This window comes from Chlorocebus sabaeus, chromosome 6 (genome assembly GCF_047675955.1).
Source record: "Chlorocebus sabaeus isolate Y175 chromosome 6, mChlSab1.0.hap1, whole genome shotgun sequence".
NCBI lineage: Eukaryota > Metazoa > Chordata > Mammalia > Primates > Cercopithecidae > Chlorocebus > Chlorocebus sabaeus.
Genome location: NC_132909.1, coordinates 6,929,793 through 6,953,744, shown reverse-complemented (window position 1 = coordinate 6,953,744; position 23,952 = coordinate 6,929,793). Strand labels below are relative to the sequence as shown.

At 44.9% G+C, this 23,952-nt stretch overlaps 1 protein-coding gene across 3 annotated transcripts; it reads left to right on the top strand.

The window, feature by feature from the left end:
- Positions 1-922: 922 nt before the first annotated feature.
- Positions 923-22,308, top strand: SIGLECL1 (SIGLEC family like 1). 3 transcript variants are annotated; one of them, XM_037992014.2, is made up of 6 exons: positions 923-1,293; positions 16,882-17,094; positions 18,363-18,644; positions 18,772-18,877; positions 20,369-20,525; positions 21,559-22,308. In XM_037992014.2, the coding sequence occupies exons 2-6, from the start codon at positions 17,073-17,075 to the stop codon at positions 21,583-21,585; spliced, it is 594 nt and encodes a 197-aa protein (XP_037847942.2). In that variant the 5' UTR covers positions 923-1,293; positions 16,882-17,072; the 3' UTR covers positions 21,586-22,308. The 3 variants fall into 3 exon arrangements, with proteins under 3 accessions (XP_037847942.2, XP_072873341.1, XP_037847943.2); XM_073017240.1 differs by lacking the exon at positions 923-1,293 and having other exon boundaries at positions 16,881-17,094; XM_037992015.2 differs by lacking the exons at positions 923-1,293; positions 18,363-18,644 and having other exon boundaries at positions 16,881-17,094.
- The last annotated feature ends 1,644 nt before the right edge of the window (positions 22,309-23,952 follow it).

Genomic DNA, 23,952 nt, shown 5'->3' with positions numbered 1-23,952 from the left:
GCTAGATCACGCCACTGCACTCCAGCCTGGGTAACAGAGTGAGACCTTGTAAAAAACAAAAAAAAAAAACAAACAAAAAAAAACAAAAAAAAAACAGGCTGGGTGCCGTGGCTCACACCTGTAATCCCAGCACTTTGGGAGGCTAAGGCAGGCAGATCATAAGGTCAAGAGTTTGAGACCGGTCTGGCCAACATGGTGAAACCCTGTCTCTACTAAAAATACAAAAATTAGCCAGGCGTGGTGGCTTGCACTTGTAGTCCCAGCTACTTGGGAGGCTGAGGCAGGAGAATCGCTTGAACCTGCGAGACAGGGGTTGCAGTGAGCTGAGATCACACCACTGCACTCCAGCCTGGGTGACAGAGCAAGACTCTTTCTCAAAAAAAAAAACTTTTTACAATCTCACCCTCAGCCACCATCCCTCACACATCTCAGCCTAGAGATCGCATGTCCCTCTGTGCCTCTCCATGCTTCATACATGTGGTTCTGTCTCATTGCAATATTGTCCCCTGCCCTCCTCCTTTGCAGCACACTCATCCTTTGAGAGCTGGTTCAAACAACGCCTCCTCAGATAAGCTGCATTGCCTACCCTCTCCCCTCTCCCAGCCCCTATACTTTCCCACAGCTTGGATTAGAGCAGAGTTTATCAACTGTTGTTGGTACGTCAGTTCAGGTTCTAGACTTTGTGGCACAAAAGAATTTGAGAGGGAATCCAAAGTAAGAGTAGGCAAAGAAGTTTATTGAAAAGCGAAAGTACACCCTGAGAGGCAGAGGGAGGTAGAGACAGCCTCTGGCATCTCAAGGTAATTCCTTTTATGGGAGCTATACATACACATTCATAAAATATTGGTGAGTCAAGCATGAAAAGTATGCACTCAGCATCTATGCGCTCTAACACGCATTGCATGTATTATTAGCATATAAAATCTCCATGTAGGGGTGTGTTTTCTACTATTAAAATGAGGAAAAGGTCACTATAAGCTAAACCTTGAGCCTAGCTGCACATGCAGGACCCTGGAGAAGTTCCCAGCTCCCCCACGGCAGGAATTTGCAGCTCACAGCTTCTTGGGTTTTGGTGTTGATTGGCTGGAGATTGGGGAAACTACATCGTGAATAAGTAGCTTTTGTTCTCTTTCCCAGGCCATATTGAGTAACAGGAATTGCAACCATCCGGTGGTCTGCTGGTATCCTGTAGGACTGTTTATCTTGCAAAAGAGTTAGGTGCCGACTCACTAGGGTGCAAGCCAAAGGAGCCTGATTCGAAAGGGATCCACGGGGCTTCGCATAAGGAGACAAGTCACTATGGCCTCCTAACCTTACTTACGCTGCCTCACAACCCCAACGCTATTCATATTCTGGCATTTGGGGCTGAATAATTCTTTGGTGGTGGTGGTTAGGGGAGGGTGAACAGGCAGGCCTCCATAACGACTGTCTCAGCACTGATTGAGTGGTGAAGTTAAATATTAAAAGCTGACAGAGCCAGTGCCCTCATACAAAGGCTGGAATGTAACAAAAGTCCACCAAGAGTTTTGCCCAGGCCTTTGCTGGGCCTTGAGCATGACAAGATAATGAAGGAATTCTTAACAGGACCCGTTTAGGATTAAACAAGTTTTATTGGAGGTCTGAAGAAACTCCTCAAGCCTCCACAAATGAGTTTATTGGGGGTCTGAAGGAACTCCCCAAACCTCCATGATTTAGCAGGAGACAAGATAAGGGTAATCACCCCAGCACCTGGACCCATTTATGAGGAAAGACAGAGACCCTCTCATATTGTTTTACATTGTTTTATACTCAGTACCTGTTTTAAGAAAAAACAATGAAGTAAAACCAAAGACAGGCAGCCCAGCGCCAGGCCCGGAACCAGGCCCAGGTCTGCCTGGCCTAAACCCAGTAGTTAAAAATCAACTCATGACTTAGAAACCGATGTTCCTGACACTGTACAGAAGAACATTGTGAAACTCCCTGCCCTGTTCTGTTTCACTCTGACCACCGGTGCAAGCAGCCCCTGTCACACACCCCCTGCTTGTTCAAATCAATCGTGACCCTTTCATGTAAAATCTTCAGTGTTGTGAGCCCTTAAAAGGGACAGAAATTGTGCACTCGGAGAGCTCGGATTTTAAGGCAGTAGCTTGCTGATGCTCCCAGCTGAATAAAGCCCTTCCTTCTACAACTCGGTGTCTGAGAGGTTTCGTCTGCGACTCGTCCTGCTACATTTAGATTAAGTAAATTTACTGAGGCTCCAGAGGAAGATCTTCAGGACTGAGATCTTAGTTATGGATTGGAATAAGTTAATCGCTTACGTCTTTAGATGAATGCACACTTACATGTAGACAAATAGCTTACAAGGTATACGAGCTCTGGAAAACTTTGTAATTTTGAGTTGGTCTGGCAATATTTTCCAGGTCTTCTCCCTGTACCCAGTTACAGAAATAAACTCCCTTCTCTCCCAGTTCACCTGTATCTTGTCATTGGGCTAAGAGAACTCTTGTTCCCTGACCCTTGGTTTGGTCTGGGAACAAGAGTGCATTGTGAGACGTTGAGCAGCATCTCTAGGTTGTAGGTTGTACACACAAGATGTCAGTAGCTCCCCTAGCCCAGTTTTGACAACCAAAAAGGACTCCAGACGTTGTCAGGTGTCTATCAGGGCACAAAAAAGCACCCAATTGAGAAACACTGAATTACAGCCCTCCTCCTCTGTATTCACGTAGATACTTGAACAAAATGAACTTTCTCTAGTTCTTCTTTTCAAGGTCTTTTCAAGAAAAGAAACTGCCAATTTCTTCTTCTTCTTCTTCTTTTTTTTTTTTTTTGATATGGAATCTGGCTCCATAGCCCAGGCTGGAATGCACTGGCATGATCTTGGTTCACTGCAATCTCTGCCTCCCGGGTTCAAGCAATTCTCCTGTCTGAGCCTCCCAAGTAGCTGGGACTGCAGGTGCCTGCCACCACGCCCAGCTAATTTTTGTATTTTTAGTGGAGACGGGGTTTCACCTTGTTGATCAGGCTGGTCTCGAACTCCTGACCTCAGGTGATCCACCCGCCTACGCCTCCCAAAGTGTTGGGATTATAGGTGTGAGCCACAGATCACACCCCCAGATCAGTTTCTAACAAAGAGCAACCTGCAAGCTGGGAGCTTACATGAGTGAATGAGGGCAGGAACTAAGAACTAGACATTTTCAAGATGGCCGCTCCATCTTCCCTTGTCTGTCAGACACGTGTGCTGTAAGGAGCAGACAAAATGGCACCAATCAACTGGAAAGTCTATTTGCATAAGAAAATTAGGGTGGGGATACCATCCTCCCTTGTGGGCTATGTAAACATTATACCTGATCAAACCAATCTATGAGCCTTATGTGAATTAGAGGCCACCTCCTCAAACCGGACTATAAAATTCGCAGCGTTCACCACCAGGTGGTCTTTTTTTCCGTTCCAAGACCCCTTCCTCTATAGAGGAAGCAGTTTCTTTTCTCTTCTACCTATTAAACCTCCACTCCTAAAATCCTCATGTGTTTCCGTGTCCTAAATTTCCCTGGCATGTGCCAGAGGAACCCCAGGTTTATACCCCAGGCAACCTAACTGCTTCCCTGCCCCCAGGAATATCAAAAGGAAGAAGATACAGTCCCTGGCTCAAATGAAAAGACAAACTTGGGCACATTAAAATTTTAAAGAGTTGCCGGGCGCGGTGGCTCACGCCTGTAATCCCAGCACTTTGGGAGGCCGAGACGGGCCGATCACGAGGTCAGGAGATCGAGACCATCCTGGCTAACACGGTGAAACCCCGTCTCTATTAAAAAATACAAAAAACTAGCCGGGCATAGTGGCGGGCGCCTGTAGTCCCAGCTACTGGGGAGGCTGAGGCAGGAGAATGGCGTGAACCCGGGAGGCAGAGCTTGCAGCGAGCCGAGATCCGGCCACTGCACTCCAGCCTGGGGACAGAGTGAGACTCCGTCTCAAAAAAAAAAAAAAAAAAAATTCGCAGCATTCACCACCAGGTGGTCTTTTTTTCCGTTCCAAGACCCCTTCCTCTGTAGAGGAAGCAGTTTCTCTTTCTTTTCTCTTCTACCTATTAAACCTCCACTCCTAAAATCCTCGTGTGTTTCCGTGTCCTAAATTTCCCTGGCAAGTGCCAGAGGAACCCCAGGTTTATACCCCAGGCAACCTGACTGCTTCAGTGCCCCCAGGAATATCAAAAGGAAGAAGATACAGTCCCTGGCTCATATGAAAAGATAAACTCAGGCATATTGAAATTTTAAAGAGCTTATTGGAGCTGACATTCATGAATCCAGAAGTGCCAGACCACCTAGTGGACACACAAGGAAAACTTTTATAAGGTGTTCCTGAAATCAAAACAAAGAAAATAGTTTCACCTGGTTGAAGGAGAACAGTAGCCTTAAAGTTTGTAATTAGAGGTCAACTGGCGGTTTCTGATTGGTAAAGTATCTCCTCAGAGGTTAGTAGGCAGTTTCGATTGGTTAAGCCTAAGTTTCATTTTTCTAGGATACGACCATTCACTTCGAGTTAGGTTCCAATTTGCTTACTTGGAAACCAAGGTCTTGGAGCCATCTCAGCCTAATGGCTTCCCAATTAGTTATTGTGATAACTGGGAGAGCTCAAGTTCATGGGGTAAGGTTTGGGAAAGGGACAGAAATAGGTAACTTACTAAAACACAGTATGATAAGGTTCCTATAAAGATGGCAAGGGATATAAATTATGAGGATAATTATGGCCTAGGGTCTGGGGACCCAAGGGCAAGAGCTTTCCGGGATGGGAAAGAAGTGAGAAAAGGCTTCTCAGAGGAAGCTCCTTTCTAACTGCACCTTGAAGGGAAAGCAAGAGCCAGCCAAGCAGAGAAGAGAAGAAAAGCAGTTTAAGTATTGATAATATCAGTTACAAAGCAAGGAGGTAGAAGAGGGCCTGGCAGATGTTTGGGTCATAGCAGTCAGTCTGCCACAGCTAGGGTAAAGGGAACAAAGTCAGGTCCCCTCTCGGGAAGTTTATCTGGGGCCTGCTCTGCAAGGGCCATGCGGTAAGGCCCTGGAGGGTGAACATCATCCTTCAGTCTGTCACACAAAAAAAACAAAAAAAAGCACATAAATAAAGCAAGATTTTACCCAAAACAATTTTTCCAATAAAGGGAGAAGAACCTTTGCAGGAGTGGAAGGGGAACTACTGCAACAGGGAGGTGGTGACTGTTGTAATAGGCAGTGGAGGTCTCCTATGTACCACAAAATAAAACCAAAAAGTGAGCTTCTATTCTAGTGGCACAGTCAAACTAAGGGAGGAGACCACCCCTCATATCATCTTATGCCCAGTTTCTGGCTCCAAAGAAAGAAGAAGTAAAAACTAAAAGGCAGAAATGAAATTCACAAGCAGACAGCCTGGCACCGCACCCTGGGTCTAGTCGTTAAAGATCGACCCCTGACCTAATCGGTTATGTTGTCTATAGATTACAGATATTGTATGGAAATGCACTGTGAAAATCCCTATCTTGTTTTTTCCGATCTAATTACCAGTGCATGCAGCCGCCAGTCACGCACCCCATGCTTGCTCAATCAATCACGACCCTCTCACATGCACCCCCTTAGAGTTATGAGCCCTTAAAAGGGACAGGAATTGCTCACTCGGGGGGCTTAGCTCTTGAGACAGAAGTCTTGCTGATGCCCCCGGCCGAATAAACCCCTTCCTTCTTTAACTCGGTGTCTGAGGAGTTTTGTCTGCGGCTCGTCCTGCTACAAAACCATAAACCAAAGTATCATTAGCAAATGATATTTAGCAAAGAGTGTTTTTGTTACAGAAAGGGGTTCTGATCCAGACCCCAAGAGAGGGTTCTTGGATCTCATGCAAGAATTCAGGGCTATTTCATAGAGTAACGTGAAAGCAAGTTTATTAAGAAAGTAAAAGAATAAAAGAATGATTACTCCATAGACAGAGCAGCCCAGAGGGCTGCCAGTTGCCCATTTTTATGGTTATTTCTTGATGACATGCTAAACAAGGGGTGAATTATTCATGCCTCCCCTTTTTAGACCATATAGGGCAACTTCCTGAAGTTGCCATGGCATTTGTGAACCCTCCGGGTGCTGGCAGGAGTGTAGCAGTGAGGATGACCAGAGGTCACTCTCGTTGTCGTTTTGCTTTTGGTGGTGTTTGGCTGGCTTCTTCTTTTTTTTTTTCCTTTTGAAACAGAGTCACACTCTGTTGCCCAGACTGGAGTGCAGTGGTGCGATCTCGGCTCACTGCAACCTCCACCTCACGGGGTCAAGTGATTTTCCTGCCTCAGCCTCCCAAGTAGCTGGGGTTACAGGTGCCTGTCACCACGCCCAGCTAATTTTTGTATTTTTAGTAGACAGGGTTTCGCCGTGTTAGCAGGCTGTTCTCAAACCCCTGACCTCAGGTAATCTGCCCGCGTCGGCCTCCCAAAGTGTTGGGATTACAGGCGTGAGTCACCGCACCCAGCCTTGGCTGGCTTCTTTACTGCAACCTGTTTTATCAGCAAGGTCTTTATGACCTGTATCTTGTGCTGATCGCCTATATCATCCTGTAACTTAGAAGGCCTTAGCCCTCTGGGAATGTAGCCCAGTAGGTCTCAGCCTCATTTTACCCAGCTCCTATTCAAGATGGGGTTGCTCTACCTCAAATGCCTCTGTCATTTTGAAAGCGTAATGGGTAAGAAAGTGCGTGACGGATAAAGTGTGAGAAAAAACAAACAGGGTTAAATAACAGGAACGGAGTCCTCAGGGTTGAAGAGGAGCCGTCGTTTCATCAGCATGGGCTGGAAACGCCTGGCTGAGAAGAAAATTGGCACCCACAACTACCCTGGCACTGCCCCTGGCTGCGGATTGGCTCAAGCCCTCAAGATCCAACTGGGCACAAAGGTTGGAGGCGGGAGTTGCAGTTGCAGTTCCTGATTGACTCTGGCAGCTGTGCATCAGCTCCCAGGGGCACAAGCCTGTGGAGGCAATGCTTCTTCTGCCTCATTGACTGGCTGTAAAATAAGCTCATGCAGCCTCTGATTGGCTGTAAAGTGAGCCCATGCAGCCACTGATTGGCTGTAAAGTGAGCCCATGCAGCCACTGATTGGCTGTAAAGTGAGCCCATGCAGCCTCTGATTGGCTGTAAAGTGAGCCCATGCAGCCACTGATTGGCTGCGGGGTGGATGCACTCACCTAAGGATGCGAGCTAGCGGGTACTGCGGCTGCTATGCAGCCTCTCAGGCCGCTGTCTCTGTGCAGCCGACTATCACGCCCCTCACGCCGCTATCTCTGAGGATCCCTAGTCGCACAAGGCCGTGCCTGGCCTGTTGGCGTCCCTGGCGGTTGTTGGGTTCTGGCGGTTGTTGGGTCCCTGGCAGTTGTTGGCGGTTGTTGGGTTCCTTCATTGAACCTGCACTAACTGGGCTTCCAGTCAGCATCAGTCAGCGGATCCTTGGGCCGTGGGGCAGCCGCAGGTCGGTTAGGCCACCAGGGCGGCTCTCGTGCCAGTGAGGCCCCTGCGAGCCCTTTGAACAGACAGAAGCCAAATCTAGATCAGTCAGGCGGTGAGATTAAGCATAGTCAGGGAGTTCGCCAGGAGCCAGTGACCGCGTTCCTCAGCCTCCACCACGTCAGTCACCTGGTCAGCCCGAGGGCAACTGGGGCGCCATCTGTCTACCAAGAAGGTAAGCAAGCGGCCCGTGGGTTCACAATCAGGTCAGTGCCCTTATGAGTCGACAGTTAGTCCCTTTGAAAATCAGTTCATGAGAAAATCCACTCCCTTCAGAGCCTGCCGTGTTCATTGGTTGATTAGGCTCCTGTTAAGTCGGTCTCTTGGTAAGTTACACCCCTGCAAGGCACCCAGTCATTAATCACACAGTTATCCCATGTGTGTCTATCGGTTTCGTTGGTAATCATCCTGGCTTTCCCTAGAAAATCGTTTCCCTCACCATAAATAGGTCAGTCATTAGTAAGTCAGCCCTTCCCTTAGAAAGCCGAACACCTTTGCATCACTCACACCCTGCTAAGAAAATACACAGATGGAAGTGTGCTGAGAACAGAGAATATCCTGGAGCCCTTTGGAACAAGAGACAGAAGGAAAATTGAGAGACGCGATGGTCAAAGAAAATAGGCTGGGCGCAGTGGCTCACGTCTGTAATCCTAGCACTATGGGAGGCTGAGGCCGGGGGATCACTTTGAGGTCAGGGGATCACTTGAGGTCAGGAGTTGGAGATCAGCCTGGCCAACATGGTGAAACCCCGTCTCTTCTAAAAATACAAAAATTAGACGGGTGTGGTGGCCTGTGCCTGTAGTCCCAGCTACTCGGGAGGTTGAAGCAAGAGAATCGCTTGAACCATGGAGGCAGAGGTTGCAGTGAGCCAAGATCATGCCACTGCACTCCAGCCTGGGCAACACAGTGAGACTCTGTCTCAAAAAAAAAAAAAAAAAAGAAAGGAAAGGAAAATATAATGGGTGCATGAGGAGTCATCACATGTATGCTTTAAAGCCGATGGAGAGAAGAAAGAAGAAATCAGAATTTTGTAGTTAAATGGATCATTACATCTCCAGCAGTAAAACCCACTCATGTTACACATGAGGAAATAAGAGGAGGGTAAAATACTTGACCACAGTTATTCAGTGCTTTACTGGCAAATCCTGGGCCAGGACCTAGGCAAGGCTCATTCCAACCATCTAACGTGGGCTTTTAAATGGGAGAAAGGAGAAGGAAAAAAAAAATTGACAATGCAGAAAGAAAGTGGATATGTGGCATGAAGGAGAGAGGCATTTAACGACCTGGAAACCTGGGCAACATCTTTTTTATGTGAGAAGGAAAAAGGGCAGTCAGTCTGGAAGCTAAGGGTTGGGAGCACAGACCACTCAGAGAGGTCCTGTAAAACATGTAGAAATATGGAACAGGAAAGGAGAGGGCTGGTTCCAGAACTCTGGAAAGGGATTAGGGGTGGTCAAGAGTGGTCCCAGGCTGAATGTGTTGGCTCATGGCTGTACTCCCAGCACTTTGGGAGGCTGAGGTGAGAAGATTGCTTGAGCCCAGGAGTTTGTAAGACCAGCCTGGGTAACATAGTGAGACTCTATCTCTACAAAAAAAAATTTTAATTAGCTGAACGTGGTGGTTTGTGCCTATAGTCCCAGCTACTCTGGAGGCTGAAGTGGGAGGATCACTTGAGCCTGGAAAGTTGAGGCTGCAGGGAGCCGTGTTAGTGCCACCGCACTCCAGACCCTGTATTTAAAAAAAATGAAAAAGTGGTTCCAAGTCAAATGCTGATAGGAGCCAAGCAGGGAACCTAATACACAGTAAATAACATTTTTTGAGTGCTTACCAAATGTGAGGTTCTGTTCTACTGACTCATTTAATCTTAACAACAACTCTAACATGAGTGATATTATTATCCGTGTTTTTAAAATGAGCAAATAGGCCTAGAGAGAGGTGAAGCCACTTGCACACTATAAAACAGCTAACCTTCGTATCTAGGCAATTTGACTTGAATTTAAAAGAAGAGAGAGAGAGAAGCCGGTTGTTTGAATTTTTTGTGAAGTGCCCTGCTTATTAAATGTTATCCCATTTTAAAAGTTAATTTTAAAAAGTAAACATTTGTGGGCCAAACAAAACTCATTTATGAGTGTTTTTAGTCTCTGAAGCAGGCTGACAGTGAGGGAAGTGACTTACCCAGAATCACCCAAAAACTAGCGACAAAGATTAGGTCTTCTGACTTTTGGTCCACTTCCAGGAAAAATCTAAGTATACTGTGTGTCACATCAGGGCTAGCTGATTTATTCTTACATTTTATTCATGAGGAAATGGACTTGGAGAGGAGAATGAACTTCACCATGCTTATACAGCAGTTTTTAAGGCAAAATAGAATCATGAAAAAGACACCACATTGGTAGTCAAAGATTGAGTCTGAAATCTATCAGCCTAATGGCTGCATATCTTGGGGGCAGTCATAGTGCTTTTGTGGAGCTCTGCCTTCCTTTTTGATGTGTTGATAATGAGATGTACCTCACAGCGTTCTTGAGACTAATACAAAAGTTAGATAAAATTTCTATGTCTCTAGAGTTGTAAATGGCAACCATAGTTTCTCATTAGATGTTAACCAAAAAAGTAATTAGTAGTCATAGCATGATTCAGTCAATCAGACTTGATTCACAGCAGGGCATAGTGGCTGATGCCTGTAATACTAGCACTTTGGGAGGCTGAGGTGGGACAATTGCTTGAGCCCAGGAGTTCAGAACCAGCCTGGGCAATATAGCAAGACTCGACTCTCTGTCTACAGAAAATAATTTTTTAAATTGACTGGGTCTAGTGGTGAGCCCTTAAAGTCCCAGCTATTCAAGAAACTGATGTGGGAGGACTACTTGAGCCCAGGAGTTCGAGGCTGTAGGGAGCTGTGATTGTACCACTGCACACCAGCCAGGGTGCCAGGGTGACAGGGTGAGGCTCCATCTCTTAAAAAAAAAAAAAGGGATTGATTCACAGTAGCCAAATAGTAGAAACAACCCAAATGCCATCAACTGATGAATGGATAAACAAAATGTGGTATATCCATACAATGGAATATTATTCAATGATAAAAACGAAAAGATAATTTTGCCAGAATAGGCAAATTAAGTTATGCTGTCCATGACTCCACAGGGAGAGGATAACTAGAAGCTTTGTGTGGGGAACTTCTGGACTCTGCCCTGTGTGAATTCCCTTGGCTGATTTTAATCTCTATCCTTTAGTTGTAGTAAACAGTAATCATGAGTATAACAACTTTCAGTGAATTCTGTGAGTACTTCAAGTGAATTACCAAACCTAAGGATAGCCTTGGGGCTCCAAAAACCTGCAAATGATTTGAGAAATGAGGGTAATCAGAGAAATGAGGGTAATCAACTTGATATCTTCAGTTGGTGTCAGAAATGAGGGGATCTTGTGGACTATTCCCTAACTTTTCAGTTGTATCAGAAATGGGATTCACCAGAACAGCCCTGTCTCACTGAAACATGTGGTTTGAGAAGAGGAAGGATGTGAAGTCAAGATGATGAGCCTTTGATTCCTGGACTGTCCTGCAGTTACCCGTGGGTGTAGAAATGCAGCTGTTCTGCAAACAGTTACAGGAGATAAAAGTTACCACTGCTTTTTCAATACAATGGATCCAACCCCTAAGAAACTGACCCACTGGATGCATAAGGAAACAAACCAAATAGACAATCCCTTGGCTATTTTTATCTGTAGTGGTTAAAATGAAAGTGGCTGAGGCAGATCCTGATGCTGGCCCAATTGAGCTACAGCTGCTAGCCTCGGGGCCACTGCTAAAGGGCAAAGTTAGGCTGAAATGACAGATGGCAAAGAAAATTAGAGTGATTCACCAGAGAGTGAGAAAAGATGAACATTTCCAAGAGGGTGGAAATCTTGAAACAGTTATTAAGAAATGAGATGAGTTAAGCAGACATTGAGGGAGTCAAAACAAAGGTCTCAATGGAGCACTCTTAGAAAATAGGTGGAGCAGTGAGAACCCAGACTGGCCCTCCAGCGTTGAAGGGCCCCCATCAAGTCTGCTATATTTACCCTAGTTTGGAGGAATTTTAAAAGCCAGAAGGCAAACATGACAATGAGAAATCTGACCTCAGATCTCCTGAGGGGATGAACATGTGATCTAATCAAGATAAATGACAAAGGGGCCTGGGTTGCTTGGCCTGACCCCTAACTGAGGACCCAAAGTCATAGGCACATTAGCGGTCAAATAGTCAGGGGGTGGATAAGAGATATTTCTGGGACTCATGTGGGAGCCTTATACACTGCGATTCCAAAAATGTTGGTGAAATTCTAATAGCACCTATGGTTAGATTGCGAAGACACAGGATTGCAAAAGTGGACGAGATTCAGGTGAAACTTTGGATGAAAATTGGAATGTTTGGACAGACTGTGTGAATGTATTATGTAAATGTATTTACCTAAATGTATTATGAGAAAGCATATTGTGTCCAACTGGGGAAGAGCTCCCCTACATACTATTATAAAACAGAAGGCATGTAAATCTTCCCTTCAACCAATATTGATTGAATATGCTAAATAGGAACCAATAAGACTGCCTAAGCCCACACTAATTGTTCATTTGAAACAGTACAGGGTATCTGGTGGACAAAACATGTTAGAAGCTTAATATTTGGTTTATTTAGGCAGACTGGAGCTAAGGCCAGTGAGCACCACCCAGTGGTGAATGCTGGGATTTGGGGCCAGAAAATTTCCGTTTGACAGAAACTAGCCTATTGGGCTTTGAGTCTGCCCTGTCATGGAAGGACATAATAATCCTGACACCTGAAATACTCATGATGTGTTTGTAATGTTGGAAAAACACTGCGATAAGAAAGGCCATGCCCAAAAGAGTCTCATAATAAAATGGAAATTGTTTATACAGGAACATGCTACCAGGGAAATGCAAGGAGGTACTCGTTATGTTTATGAACAGGTGGCCTGTTTTTCCCTACTGAAGAGCCGCTAGATCCTATTATTACTTGGATGATGTCTATTAATAGGTCTCCACTGACCAACTAAGAGCTGTTTGATTTATGGATGGCAATTCCAAAGTGAATTAACAGCATCCTGTTTGGAAGACTGACACTCGTATTGAGAAGGTAAAAACAAGTCACTTCAGCGGGCTGAATTGCCTCTATGTTTGGGTTTTTACCAATTCATGGGCAGTGGCCAATGGCCTGGCCATATGGTGAGGCAGATGGGCAATGGAAAACGTACTATTAAAAGGACGCCTATATAGGGTACAGCCTTATGGAATTCACTATAGCCAGTATCTCAAAAGACCTGTTCATACCCCCTACAAATAATAAAGTAAAAAGAGAAACAGACCTTCTTCCTCCTACAAAGGCAATTAATATCCTACCTTTTATGCTGGACATTTCTTGGCAACTTTTAAAGGATTTTTACGACTTGTGCCTGTGTTCTTAAAAACTTGATTTTGCCCAGTTTTTTTCAAATTTTAAAGAAATGCTGCCATACGTTATTACTCATTTGTGTCTGGCTTTGTTAATTCAATATTTTATGTGTAAGGATGGCCATGTTGTTGCATCTAGCATTAGCTCATAGGTTTTTGTTGCTGTGTAGTATCTTGTTTTTTAAAATTCTGTGTTTACTGGCATTTGGATTGTTCAATGTTTTAGCTATTTTTAAATAATACCACTGTAAATATTTTTGCATGATTTTTTGGCATACATGTGCACAAACATTTCTATAAAGTATATATCTGGGAGTGGAATTGGGCGTCATAGAGTATGTGTATCTTCTACTTTGATAACATTGTTGCCCTGATTTATATTTCCACCAATAGTGTGTGAAAGTTGAGTACCACATTCTCACCAAGACTTGATATATTGTCAGTCTTTTAAAATATCCAGCTAGATATGTACTGGTATCTCATGGTTTTAACAGACATTTTGCTGGTTATTAATGAGATTTTAAATATTTTCATGGAAATTTTGTTAAGATTTGTCTTATGATCCAGCTATGGTCAATTTCTGTAAATGTTCTCTGTGTGCTTACAAAGAAATTGTATTCTGCAGTTATTGAATGCAGTGTTCTCTATATATTTTTGGTCAAATTTGCTGATGAAGTTGTTGAAATCCTTATATATTCCAATAGTCTGTTTGTTCTATCAGTTTCTGAGAGAAAAGTGATTAAAATGCCACACTACTATTGTGGATGTCTGTTTCTCTTTTTATTTTTGTAGATTTTTTTGCTTTATATATTTTTGGACTATGTTAATAGGCAAACACAAATTTTAAATATATACTTTATTCCTGTTAATGTCATCTTATCATTAGGAGATATGCCATTCTATCTTTGGTAATGCCTCTTGCTTAAAGTCTGCTTTGTGGGATGTTAATGTAGGTATGTCTACATTACCTGGTTTTCTGGTTGGTATTTGCTTGGTATATGTTTTCATTCTTTGGTTTTGTAACTGTCCTTTATATTTATGCTTTGGTTGTGTCTTTTGTAAACAGTATAGAGTTTGGCTTTGGTTCTTTTTTCCAACATGGTGATCTTAGAATCATAACTGGATAATTTTAAGCCATTTATATTTAGTTAAATCATTGATGTATTGAAATTTAAATCTAACATCTAGGTACATGATCTCTACTTGTCCCAACTGTTCTATATTCTCTTTTGTATCCTTTCTGTTTGTTTCTCTGTCTTTATTTTCAAACAAGCTTTTAAATCAAAGTACAATTTTATACAGAGAAGTATTACTACAGATAGTAAGCATACAATCAGATTATCACAAAGGGAGCAGGCCAGTGTAACCATCATTGAGGTCAAGAAATAGAACATTAACAACACCCCAAACACTCCACTCATGTACTACACCATTCATTACCCTCTTTATCCTTGCTATATTCTGGATGCAAGCATGTTGTATGTGTTGCAAGCGTCTTCTCCAGCCCTGTAACTTGCATTTGTCCTCTCTTAATGGTATCTTTTGATGCAGAAATTAATTCTGATACAGTCTATTTTATCCATATTTCCTCATAGCTAGTGCTTTGTGGCCCTTTTAAAGAAATCTTTGCTTACCTAAAACTTACCAAGATACTCTCCTATGTTGTATTCAAGAATTCCACTGACCAATATGGTAGCTACTAACTACATATGGCTATTGAGCCCTTATATTGTGTCTAGTCTGAATTGAAGTGTGCTGTAAGTGTAAAATATATACAAGGCTTTGAAGAGTGTATAAAGAATGTACCAAATCTTACAATTTTGTGTTGCTTGCATGTTGAAATAATTGGGTTAGGTTCAATTTGAATAACCTAGTGAATAACCTAGGTTTCTTTCACTAGGTTAAATGAAATATCTTAAAATTATTTTTAACCATTTCTTCTTTTTTAATGTGGCTACTAGAAAATTTAAAATTATACATGTAGTCCACATTTATAGCTCACATTATATTTCTTCGTACAGCACAGTTCTAGAACAGTGTCCCAATGTCCCTAGAAGTTATTTTTATGTATGACATGAGGTAGAGGTCTTATTTCCTTTCACTGTATGGCTATCCAGTTATTCTGACACAATTTATTCAAAAGAGAGTCCTTCAACAACTTCTGTGCAGTGCCGTATTTATCCTAAACCAAGTGATCATGTATGTATAGGTATTTTTCTCAACCATATAGCTTGTCCCACTGATATTTTTATTTATCCTTGTGTCAATACCATACTCTCTGAATTACTATGTATGTTATGTATTTTATTTACTTACTTACTTATTTTGAGATAGAGTCTTACTCTGTTGCCCAAGCTACAGTGCAGTGGCATGATCACGGCTGACTGCAGACTTGACCTCCCCACCTCAGGTGATCCTCCCACCTTAACTTCTCAAGTAGCTTGGACTACAGGTGCATACCACCACACCCAGATAATTTTTTTATTTTTTGTAGAAACGGGGTTTTACCATGTTGCCCAGGCTGGAATTACTATGGATTTTTAAGTCATGATATCCAGTAGGAATTGGAATTGGCCATATTTTTTGAGACAGGGTCCTGTGCTGTCTCTTTTTTTAATAGAAATTTACTGAGAACAAATTTATTAAATAAATATCTACATGGGATATAAACAGGAACATTGTGCCATGCTATATAACATTGCTTACACCATTCATTTCAAATTTTATGGGAAAACAATTATACTGTGTGGGGAGATGTTGTTTTACACCTCTCACCAAACTAAACATTATCATATTTTTCCTGAGAGAATGTCAACACTTTTCTATCTTTTTTTTTTTTTTTTTTTTTTTTTTTTTTTTTTTTTTGAGGCGTTGTCTCGCTCTGTCGCCCAGGCTGGAGTGCAGTGGCCGGATCTCAGCTCACTGGAAGCTCCGCCTCCCGGGTTCACGCCATTCTCCTGCCTCAGCCTCCCGAGTAACTGGGACTACAGGCACCCGCCATCTCGCCCGGCTAGATTTTTGTATTTTTTAGTAGAGACGGGGTTTCACCGTGTTAGCCAGGATGGTCTTGATCTCCTGACCTCGTGATCCGCCCGTCTCGGCCTCCCAAAGTGCTGGGATTACAGGCTTGAGCCACCGCGCCCGGCCAACACTTTTCTATCTTAAGTGATCACACCACTGCACTCCAGACTGGGTGACAGAGAGACAGAAAGACCCTGTCTCAAAAACAAAAACAAGCCGGGCATGGTGGCTTATGCCTGTAATCTCAGCACTTTGGGAGGCCAAGGTGGGTCAGGTGTTTGAGACCAGCCTGGCCAACATGGCGAAATCTCATCTCTGCTAAAAATACAGAAATTAACTGGCCATGGTGGTGAATACCTGCAATTCCAGCTACTCGGGAGGCTAAGGCAGAAGAGTCACTTGAACATGGGAGACGGAGGTTGCAGTGAGCCGAGATCGAGCCAATGCACTCCAGCCTGGGCGACAGAGTAAGATTCTGTCTCAAAAAACAAAAATAAAACCAAGAATAGACGGCGCGGTGGCTCACGCCTGTAATCCCAGCACTTTGGAAGGCCAAGGCGGGTGGATCACGAGGTCAGGAGATCGAGACCATCGTGGGTAACATGGTGAAACCCCATCTCTACTAAAAATACAAAAAATCAGCCAGGCGTGGTGGCGGGCGCCTGTAGTCCCAGCTACTCAGGAGGCTGAGGCAGGAGAATGGCGTGAACCCGGGAGGCGGAGCTTGCAGTGAGCTGAGATCACACCACTGCACTCCAGCCTGGGCGACACAGTGAGACTCTGTCTCAAAAATAAATAAATAAATAAATAAAAGTAAACACATAAATAAATAAATAAAACAAAGAATTAAGGAGACATGACACTGAGGCTTCACAGACTATCTTAGTTGCCTCCCTGTCCCTACATGCTCATGAGCATCTCATCCCATATAATTCCTGCTTCTCCAGGTGAACAGGCCTTCATGATGACCAGAGACAGAAGCCCCTGACTTGGCTAAAGATACTTTCTGCTCTCCCTATCCCCACATCCTCTTTCAGTTACCCATCACCTCACTCCTTCTGAACCATATGGTTCTGATGTCAGAACCAGCGTAGTAAAGAGCTTCTGCTATTCCTGAGAACTGTTGCTGCTGCAAGTGATGCTTCCACTGCTACAGCTGGGTAAGTAAGGTGAGAAGCAGCACTGGAGGGGTGTTTGGAAGCCAAGACTCCAGGGCCTGGGTGTTGGCGGGGGCAGAGGATGGACTATGGAGGCACGGAGAAAGAGGACATACGGGCATAAGTACCAAATAATCAACGTGAATTAGACATCTGTGTGTCAGATTTTGACAGGACTGGGGTGTCTGAAGCAAATAGCAAATTGGGCAAGGGAGAGGGATTGAGGGTATGGGTGCTATGAAGGCATGAGAGCACTAAGAGCTGTTTCAGACATTACCGGAAGCCCCGAAGTTAAGTTTTTCAGCGTTTCCATGGGCACACTTTGCCAGATGGAAAAGACAATTCAGAGGACAGCCATAGAGGGGGCCGTACATGAGAGTCCCCCACAAATTCCTCAACAGCACCCCGCAAGTGACTCAGGTGAAGAGACCAAGATCAGGAGCTACTGGTTAGGGGAAAATTACCCCTTTCTTCCAGTAACCTCAAAAAACTTCAATGAAAAAGTGTGTGTCAACACTGAAGACAGATTCCTCATTACTGGAGACCTTGATGGATGTGACCGTTCCTTCCTAATCCATGATATGCATCAAATGGCCACCATGTCCTACCTATTCTAAGTAAAGCGAGGCAGTTTCCAACATTCTTACACAGAAGATACCATAGTACTCTTGGCTTCCAGTGAATATTCCACCAAAGGCCACTTGGGACCGGGAAGAAGGAAATTGAGAAAGGTGTTCTATTTATTGAATGGGTAACACTTCACTACGCACCAAGCTGGGTGCACTACAAATCTTGGGGTATTCATTCTTATAACAATGATAATATGAGATAGGTTCAGCAAATATCCCAATTTTTCAGGCTAGGAAACAGCAATGATAAGAGTGACTTGCCCAGCAGCATCCAGACGGTAAGTGATGGAGGGAGAACTGATCACAGACCCTAAGAGGAACATTGTGGGTGGGAGGAAGAGAAGCAGAGTAGGAGCTCTGGCTTGGACATCTAGCCTTGTGGGGTAGGTGAGGGATCACAGACAATGTAGAGCCTCAGAAAATTTACTGGCCACCCCTCAAGAAGGTCTAGCGATCAGGTTCAGGCCAGATGAGGGGAGAAGATAGAGGGGAACTAGTCTGTGAGGCCTGAATCCTGTGGGCTTCCAGAAAGTCCTTCTGAAACTCCCTGTGAATAGCAAATAAAGAGAAGGCTGCATCCTGGAGAAACTGGAAGAGGGAAGTCAGGATGCCCTGCTGACTCCTGACCCTTCCTCCCCACAGTACCTGCTAAGCTGCTCAACTCCTCTTGCTCCTTGGAGAAGACACTGCAGTGCAGCTGTTCCTTCCATGGGATTCCCACACCCTCTGTGCAGTGGTGGATGGGAGAAGTCCCCGTGGGTGTGGATGGCATGGATGGCAGCCTCCAAGTGACCTCCACCATGCTTGGCCCCTGGGCTAACAGCACCATCAGCCTAACCGAAGAGCCAGAAATGGGCATGAGACTTCTCTGTGAGGGGAAGAACCAAAACGGAACCCACGCTTTGAGCATCCTACTGATGTCAAGTGAGGGTGGAGGGGGCTGGGTGACTGGGTGAGGACAATAAGTGGGATGGGGACAGTCACTGGGGCTAGAGAATGGAGCAGAGTTTTGGCTCCAATGCCAAACTTCTCACATGCTCTCTGCTTCCAGGAAAGAGTTCTTTGGCTTCCCAGGCCTTCGTGAAAGGGCTGATCCAGGGTGCTATCTATGCAGGAATTGTAATTGCACTGCTCTTCCTCTGCCTCCTCCCTCTCATGTGAGTACTAGGGTTAAAATTCACCCGCAAGCCTACTACCCGACAGGTCCTGGCTGCAGCCCTGGCACAGAGAGGGCAAAGACAGGGCCCCTCCCCTCAAGGAGTTTAGGGTCTAAAGAGGGAAAGAGGTACCAAACACGGTCACCACAATCCAGGACCATGAGGACTCTACAGAGCCGTAAAACTGCATCATAAAACAGACACTTTCAACACATTTTATAAAGGAGAAAGCCAAGAAGGGGCTTGGCAGCCCTGGAGAAGGCAGCAGCGAGTCCCCGGGGTGCTGGCTGTGGCGGGCCTGCAGAGCTAAGTACTCATTAGCTTGGTGGAAAGTATTAATAGTACAGGTTGAATATCTAATCCAAAAATCCAAAATCCGAAATGCTCCAAAATCCAAAAGTTCTCGAGGCACCAACATAATGCCACAAGTAGAAGATTCCACCCCGACCTCATGTGATAGTTCAATGTACACAAACTTTATTTCATGCACAAAATAATTTTAAGTATTATATAAAATTACCTTCAGGCCATGTGTATAAGGTGTATATGAAACATAACTGGCTTTTGTTTTTATACTTGGCTCCTATCCCCAAGATACATCATTATGTATAAACAAATACTCCAAAATCTGAAAAAAAAAAAAAAATTGAAATCTGAAACACTTCTGGTCCCAAGCATTTCATATAAGGGATACCTAACCTTTGTATGCAGATGCCCAGAGGCATGTTTGAGGCATTTCCAGTGTCTTTGTGTAATGTCAGGTGCATTGAGAGTGCCAGGTAATGGCTAAAAATGAGGTTGAAAGACGTCCTTGGTGCTGGTTCACAGGGTGTTAAAACTTAGCTGCACATATTAGCTAGAAGCATGGAGTGGGAAGGGCGGAGTTGCAGGAAGTCAGGTCAGAGAGTCAGGCAGGGGAGCCCGTCCAGACTGCTTGGACTGAATCCTCAGTTGGGAGCACTGTTAGGAAGAGTGCTAAGCTGTGAAGGAAAGCTTGAGCTTGGGGTGGGACACAGATTAGAGAGAGTGAGAGACAGAAGGTCAGAGGCCAGGCAGGAAGCTAGTACAGCGGACTAAGCAGGAAATAGAAGGCCTGACCTGGGGCACGTGACGAGGGGCAGCCAGAGAGGTGGGACTTGGGCATGGCCAGCTATGGGGAGACAAAGATGAGGAGTGAGGTGGCAGGGCAAACTGAGGAGCTATTTTCAAAGTATAATCAGTTGGACTTGAAGACCAGTAACAATCTCTCTGCCAGTTGCAAGGCTCTTTCATAGCTGACCTCATCTGAGCCCCACAGCCTAATAAGCAGGGTATCCCCATTATTCAGGGTGTGAAACTAATTCCCAGAGAGGATGTGTGGCTTGCCCTAGGTCATACAGCAAGCTGGTACTGTTGTTGAGGCTTTAAATCAGAGGTTCTGGTCAAGGTAAAGCCCATGTAGGGATTCAGGGAGATGGAGAGCCAGAACCAATCCAAAGCTTATTTCCTTAGAGTGAAACATATCAGAAAGAAGCAGGCGAAGAAAGCTGCAGCAATCAGAGCAAAAAAGAGCTCGAAAGTCAGAGCAAGCCAAGAACTCGAGATGTCTCTGAAGCCTGAGGAACCAGGAAAACCCATAGTCACCACATTTTCTGAGAGCCACATATTGGTATGTACCTATTGTGTCTGGAATCTGGTCTATCGGAATACTGATAATAAGACCCATAGGGAAGGGAGCACACAGTGTTTTGAAGGTGTTATCATCTTCAATCTTGCAGGATACCTACCAATGGAGTGTGCTTTCAGGTCATTTTATAAATAGGAAGCTAAGGCCCAGAGAGGAGAAGGATGAAAGTTAAGAGAAACAATTTAAAGAACAATTAAAATCAATTTACACACACACACACCAGTACACTGAATCCCCACTGAAAAGGCAGTTGGGGAAAATCCTAATAGCAGTTGTAGCATCAGAGTGGAAACTAAAGGATTTGGTCTCTGAGTGTATGGCTGGCAGCAGTCAGCTTGGTGTAGATGCCATAGGCCAAGTCAGCCTGAAGTGGTTAGGGATTAGGCCAAGCCCAGGTTACTCCTTCATTCACCCTGTACCCCACATCCTCAGCAGGGCTTGGAAGATACAGTGTCTGAAGCTGCTAGGCCTCACTGTTATTTACCGTTTATGATTCTCCAGAATCAGAATTGCCCTGCTGCCCTCCTGATGCCCTGCATGAATAGTTAGTGTCCTTTAGTGGATAAACCATCTGTTAATTCCACCAATATTTCCTGCAATATCTTTGTGCTGGGCAATACTGGGGTCGCAGAAATGGGCCAAACCTAGGCCTTGTCCTCCAAGAGCAGCTAGACTGGTGGAGAAGGCACCTTCCCAGTAGGGGATGCTGAGCCAGGGAGTTGCGGTGGTGCAGAAGAGGGAGGGACCAAACCTACCTGAGGAAGTCAGGCAAGATTCCCTGAAGAGTCTGAGGAACAGTGTTATTGGTACTGAGGATGTGCAGAGAGGGGCCAGAGGGAGAAGACCGAGTTGCAGGCTCGAACCATGGGGTTGTGAGGAAGGGCTAAGCCAGTGCTCACTCCATGTTGCTTTAATTCTGTGCACAAAGGGATGTCATTTTAAGATTTGGATACCTCAACTCTAGACCTGTTCCAACATTCTCCTTTCTTTGTGCTGTTTTGCACCTCACTTTCAGGAAAAGCAAGATAAACGAGCCAGCTAAGCCTGTGGAACGTGCATCATACCTGGAGTCACCATTATCCCTGGAATTAGAAAAGTCTGCAAAATTTATAGAGCCCACAGAAACCCGGGAGGCTGTAATAAACCTGGAGCCCCCGGACTCTCCTGAGCTCACAAAACCCTCTCAGTTCCCACACATCCCTTACACTCATTCTCCATTGCATAGGGGTTTACTCTCAGACCTAGTCTGAGAGCCTCTGAAGACAAACTTTGCAATTGGTTGTTTGACTAAACCAGAAGAAATCTGTGCCACCCTGGGAAGGTGCCAAAAGAAGGAAAGATATATGTGACAATACGAATCAAGTCCATCAGCAAGTTGCTTTTGAGCGCCTACTGTGTGCCAGTACCTGAGATACACCTGCAAGAGCACCAGGCTTTCAGGCCTTCCTATCTGGACGGAATCCCAACTTCAGTGCTTGGTAGCTGTGTATCTTTGGACAAAATCTTTCATTCCCCGACCTTTAAACATCACGTGACCCATGTCTGGGTGGAGAGCGGGTGAAAAGTGCTGTTCAGAGATGCAGATGAGAAAAAACATGACGATGGGCCCTGAAGGCCAAGATTCATTGGCGCTTTATCTTGTAGGACCTTATCCTGACTCCCTTAGAATGTCAGTTCCAAGAGAACAGGGACCTTTTCTGCCTTGTTTTCTACTTTTATCGCCAGCACCCAGAATGATGCCTAAAATACAGTAAGATCTCAAGAATGTTTGTCAAATGATTTAATTAAGTAATTATAAGCTGTTGTAAGGTTCGTAGCAAGCAAGTAGAGTGACCAGATATATACAAAAACATCATTCCCAGGCCGGGCGCGGTGGCTCAAGCCTGTAATCCCAGCACTTTGGGAGGCCAAGACGGGCGGATCACGAGGTCAGGAGATCCAGACCATCCTGGCGAACACGGTGAAACCCCGTCTCTACTAAAAAGTACAAAAAACTAGCCGGGCCAGGTGGCGGGCGCCTGTAGTCCCAGCTACTCGGGAGGCTGAGGCAGGAGAATGCCGTAAACCCGGGAGGCGGAGCTTCCAGTGAGCTGAGATCCGGCCACTGCACTCCACCCTGGGCAACAGAGCGAGACTCCGTCTCAAAAAAAAAAAAAAAAAAAAAAATCATTCCCCTACCCTGACCCCATAGACGATATATTTAGAACGGGTAAGGCTGGAGGTAAAGATGCTAGTTAGGAGGTTATTGCAATAGTTCTTGGCCAGATTGAAAGGCAGGCATGCAAGGAATGAGAAAGGGATTCTGGCATTAGGATGAACCACAGCTGTGTGTTGTTCCTCTCAGAATGGATGATAACCTCCCTTCTAGTAGATTTTTTTTTTTTTCTTTTTTTCAGACAGAGTTTCACTCTTGTTTCCCAAGCTGGAGTGCAAAGGTACAATCTTGGCTCACTGCAACCTCCGCCTCCAGGATTCAAGTGATTCTCTTGCCTCAGCCTCCCGAGTAGCTGGGATTACAGGCGTGCACCACCATGCCCAGCTAATTTTGTATAGTTTTAGTAGAGACGGGGTTTCACCATGTAGGCCAGGCTGGTCTTGAACTCCTGACCTCAGGTGATCCACCCACCCTGGCTGCCCAAAGTGCTGGGATTACAGGTGTGAGCCACCGTGCCTGGCCAGATGCTAGTAGTGTTCAGTGGGTCGAAAGAGGGTCACCTCTTCCCTGGGGCAATATTTGTGAGTAAATACAGTGACCCTGTAGCACCAACTAGATGGTCATCTTATATTCAGGGTGGACATTTCTGTTGGCCCCCACGTGTATAAGCACCTCTCACAGACAGTTCACATTTCACATAAGTATCAGATGTGCCAGATAATGAGGGGAAGAAGTAAGACACTGACCCTGCCTCCATGGAGTCATGGTCTACACAGAGACAATGAAGAAAAGCAGACAACTGTATAGCTTAAAATGTGTGTAAGTGCTAGAAAGAAAAAAGGATAGAATACTATGAGAAAGCACAGGAAAGGAAGCTAGGTTGGATTACAGAGTCAGAGAAGGCCTCTAAGAGAAAGTGACACTTGTCTTGAGACCTATAGGATTCTCAAGAGCTGGCTAGACAGAGGGAGCAGTAGAGCCTAGGCCCTGACATGAGAGCAGTTTGGTGAGTTCAGGAGCCCAGAGCAGGCTGCTGTGACTGGAATTGACTGAGGGATGAGCTCCTGAAGGGCCAGAACTTTCAGGGCCTCAAGGGCTCTAGTAAGAAGTCTAGGTTTTGTCCTCACTTGTGGAGGGTTATTTCCTCTTATGCTTTGTAATTCTGGAAAGTGCAGATTGTATGAGAATCACATTCAGTGGAGGTGTATGAGAATCCTGTGCAGCAGAGCTTTTGAGTTGAGGATAGACGCCTCT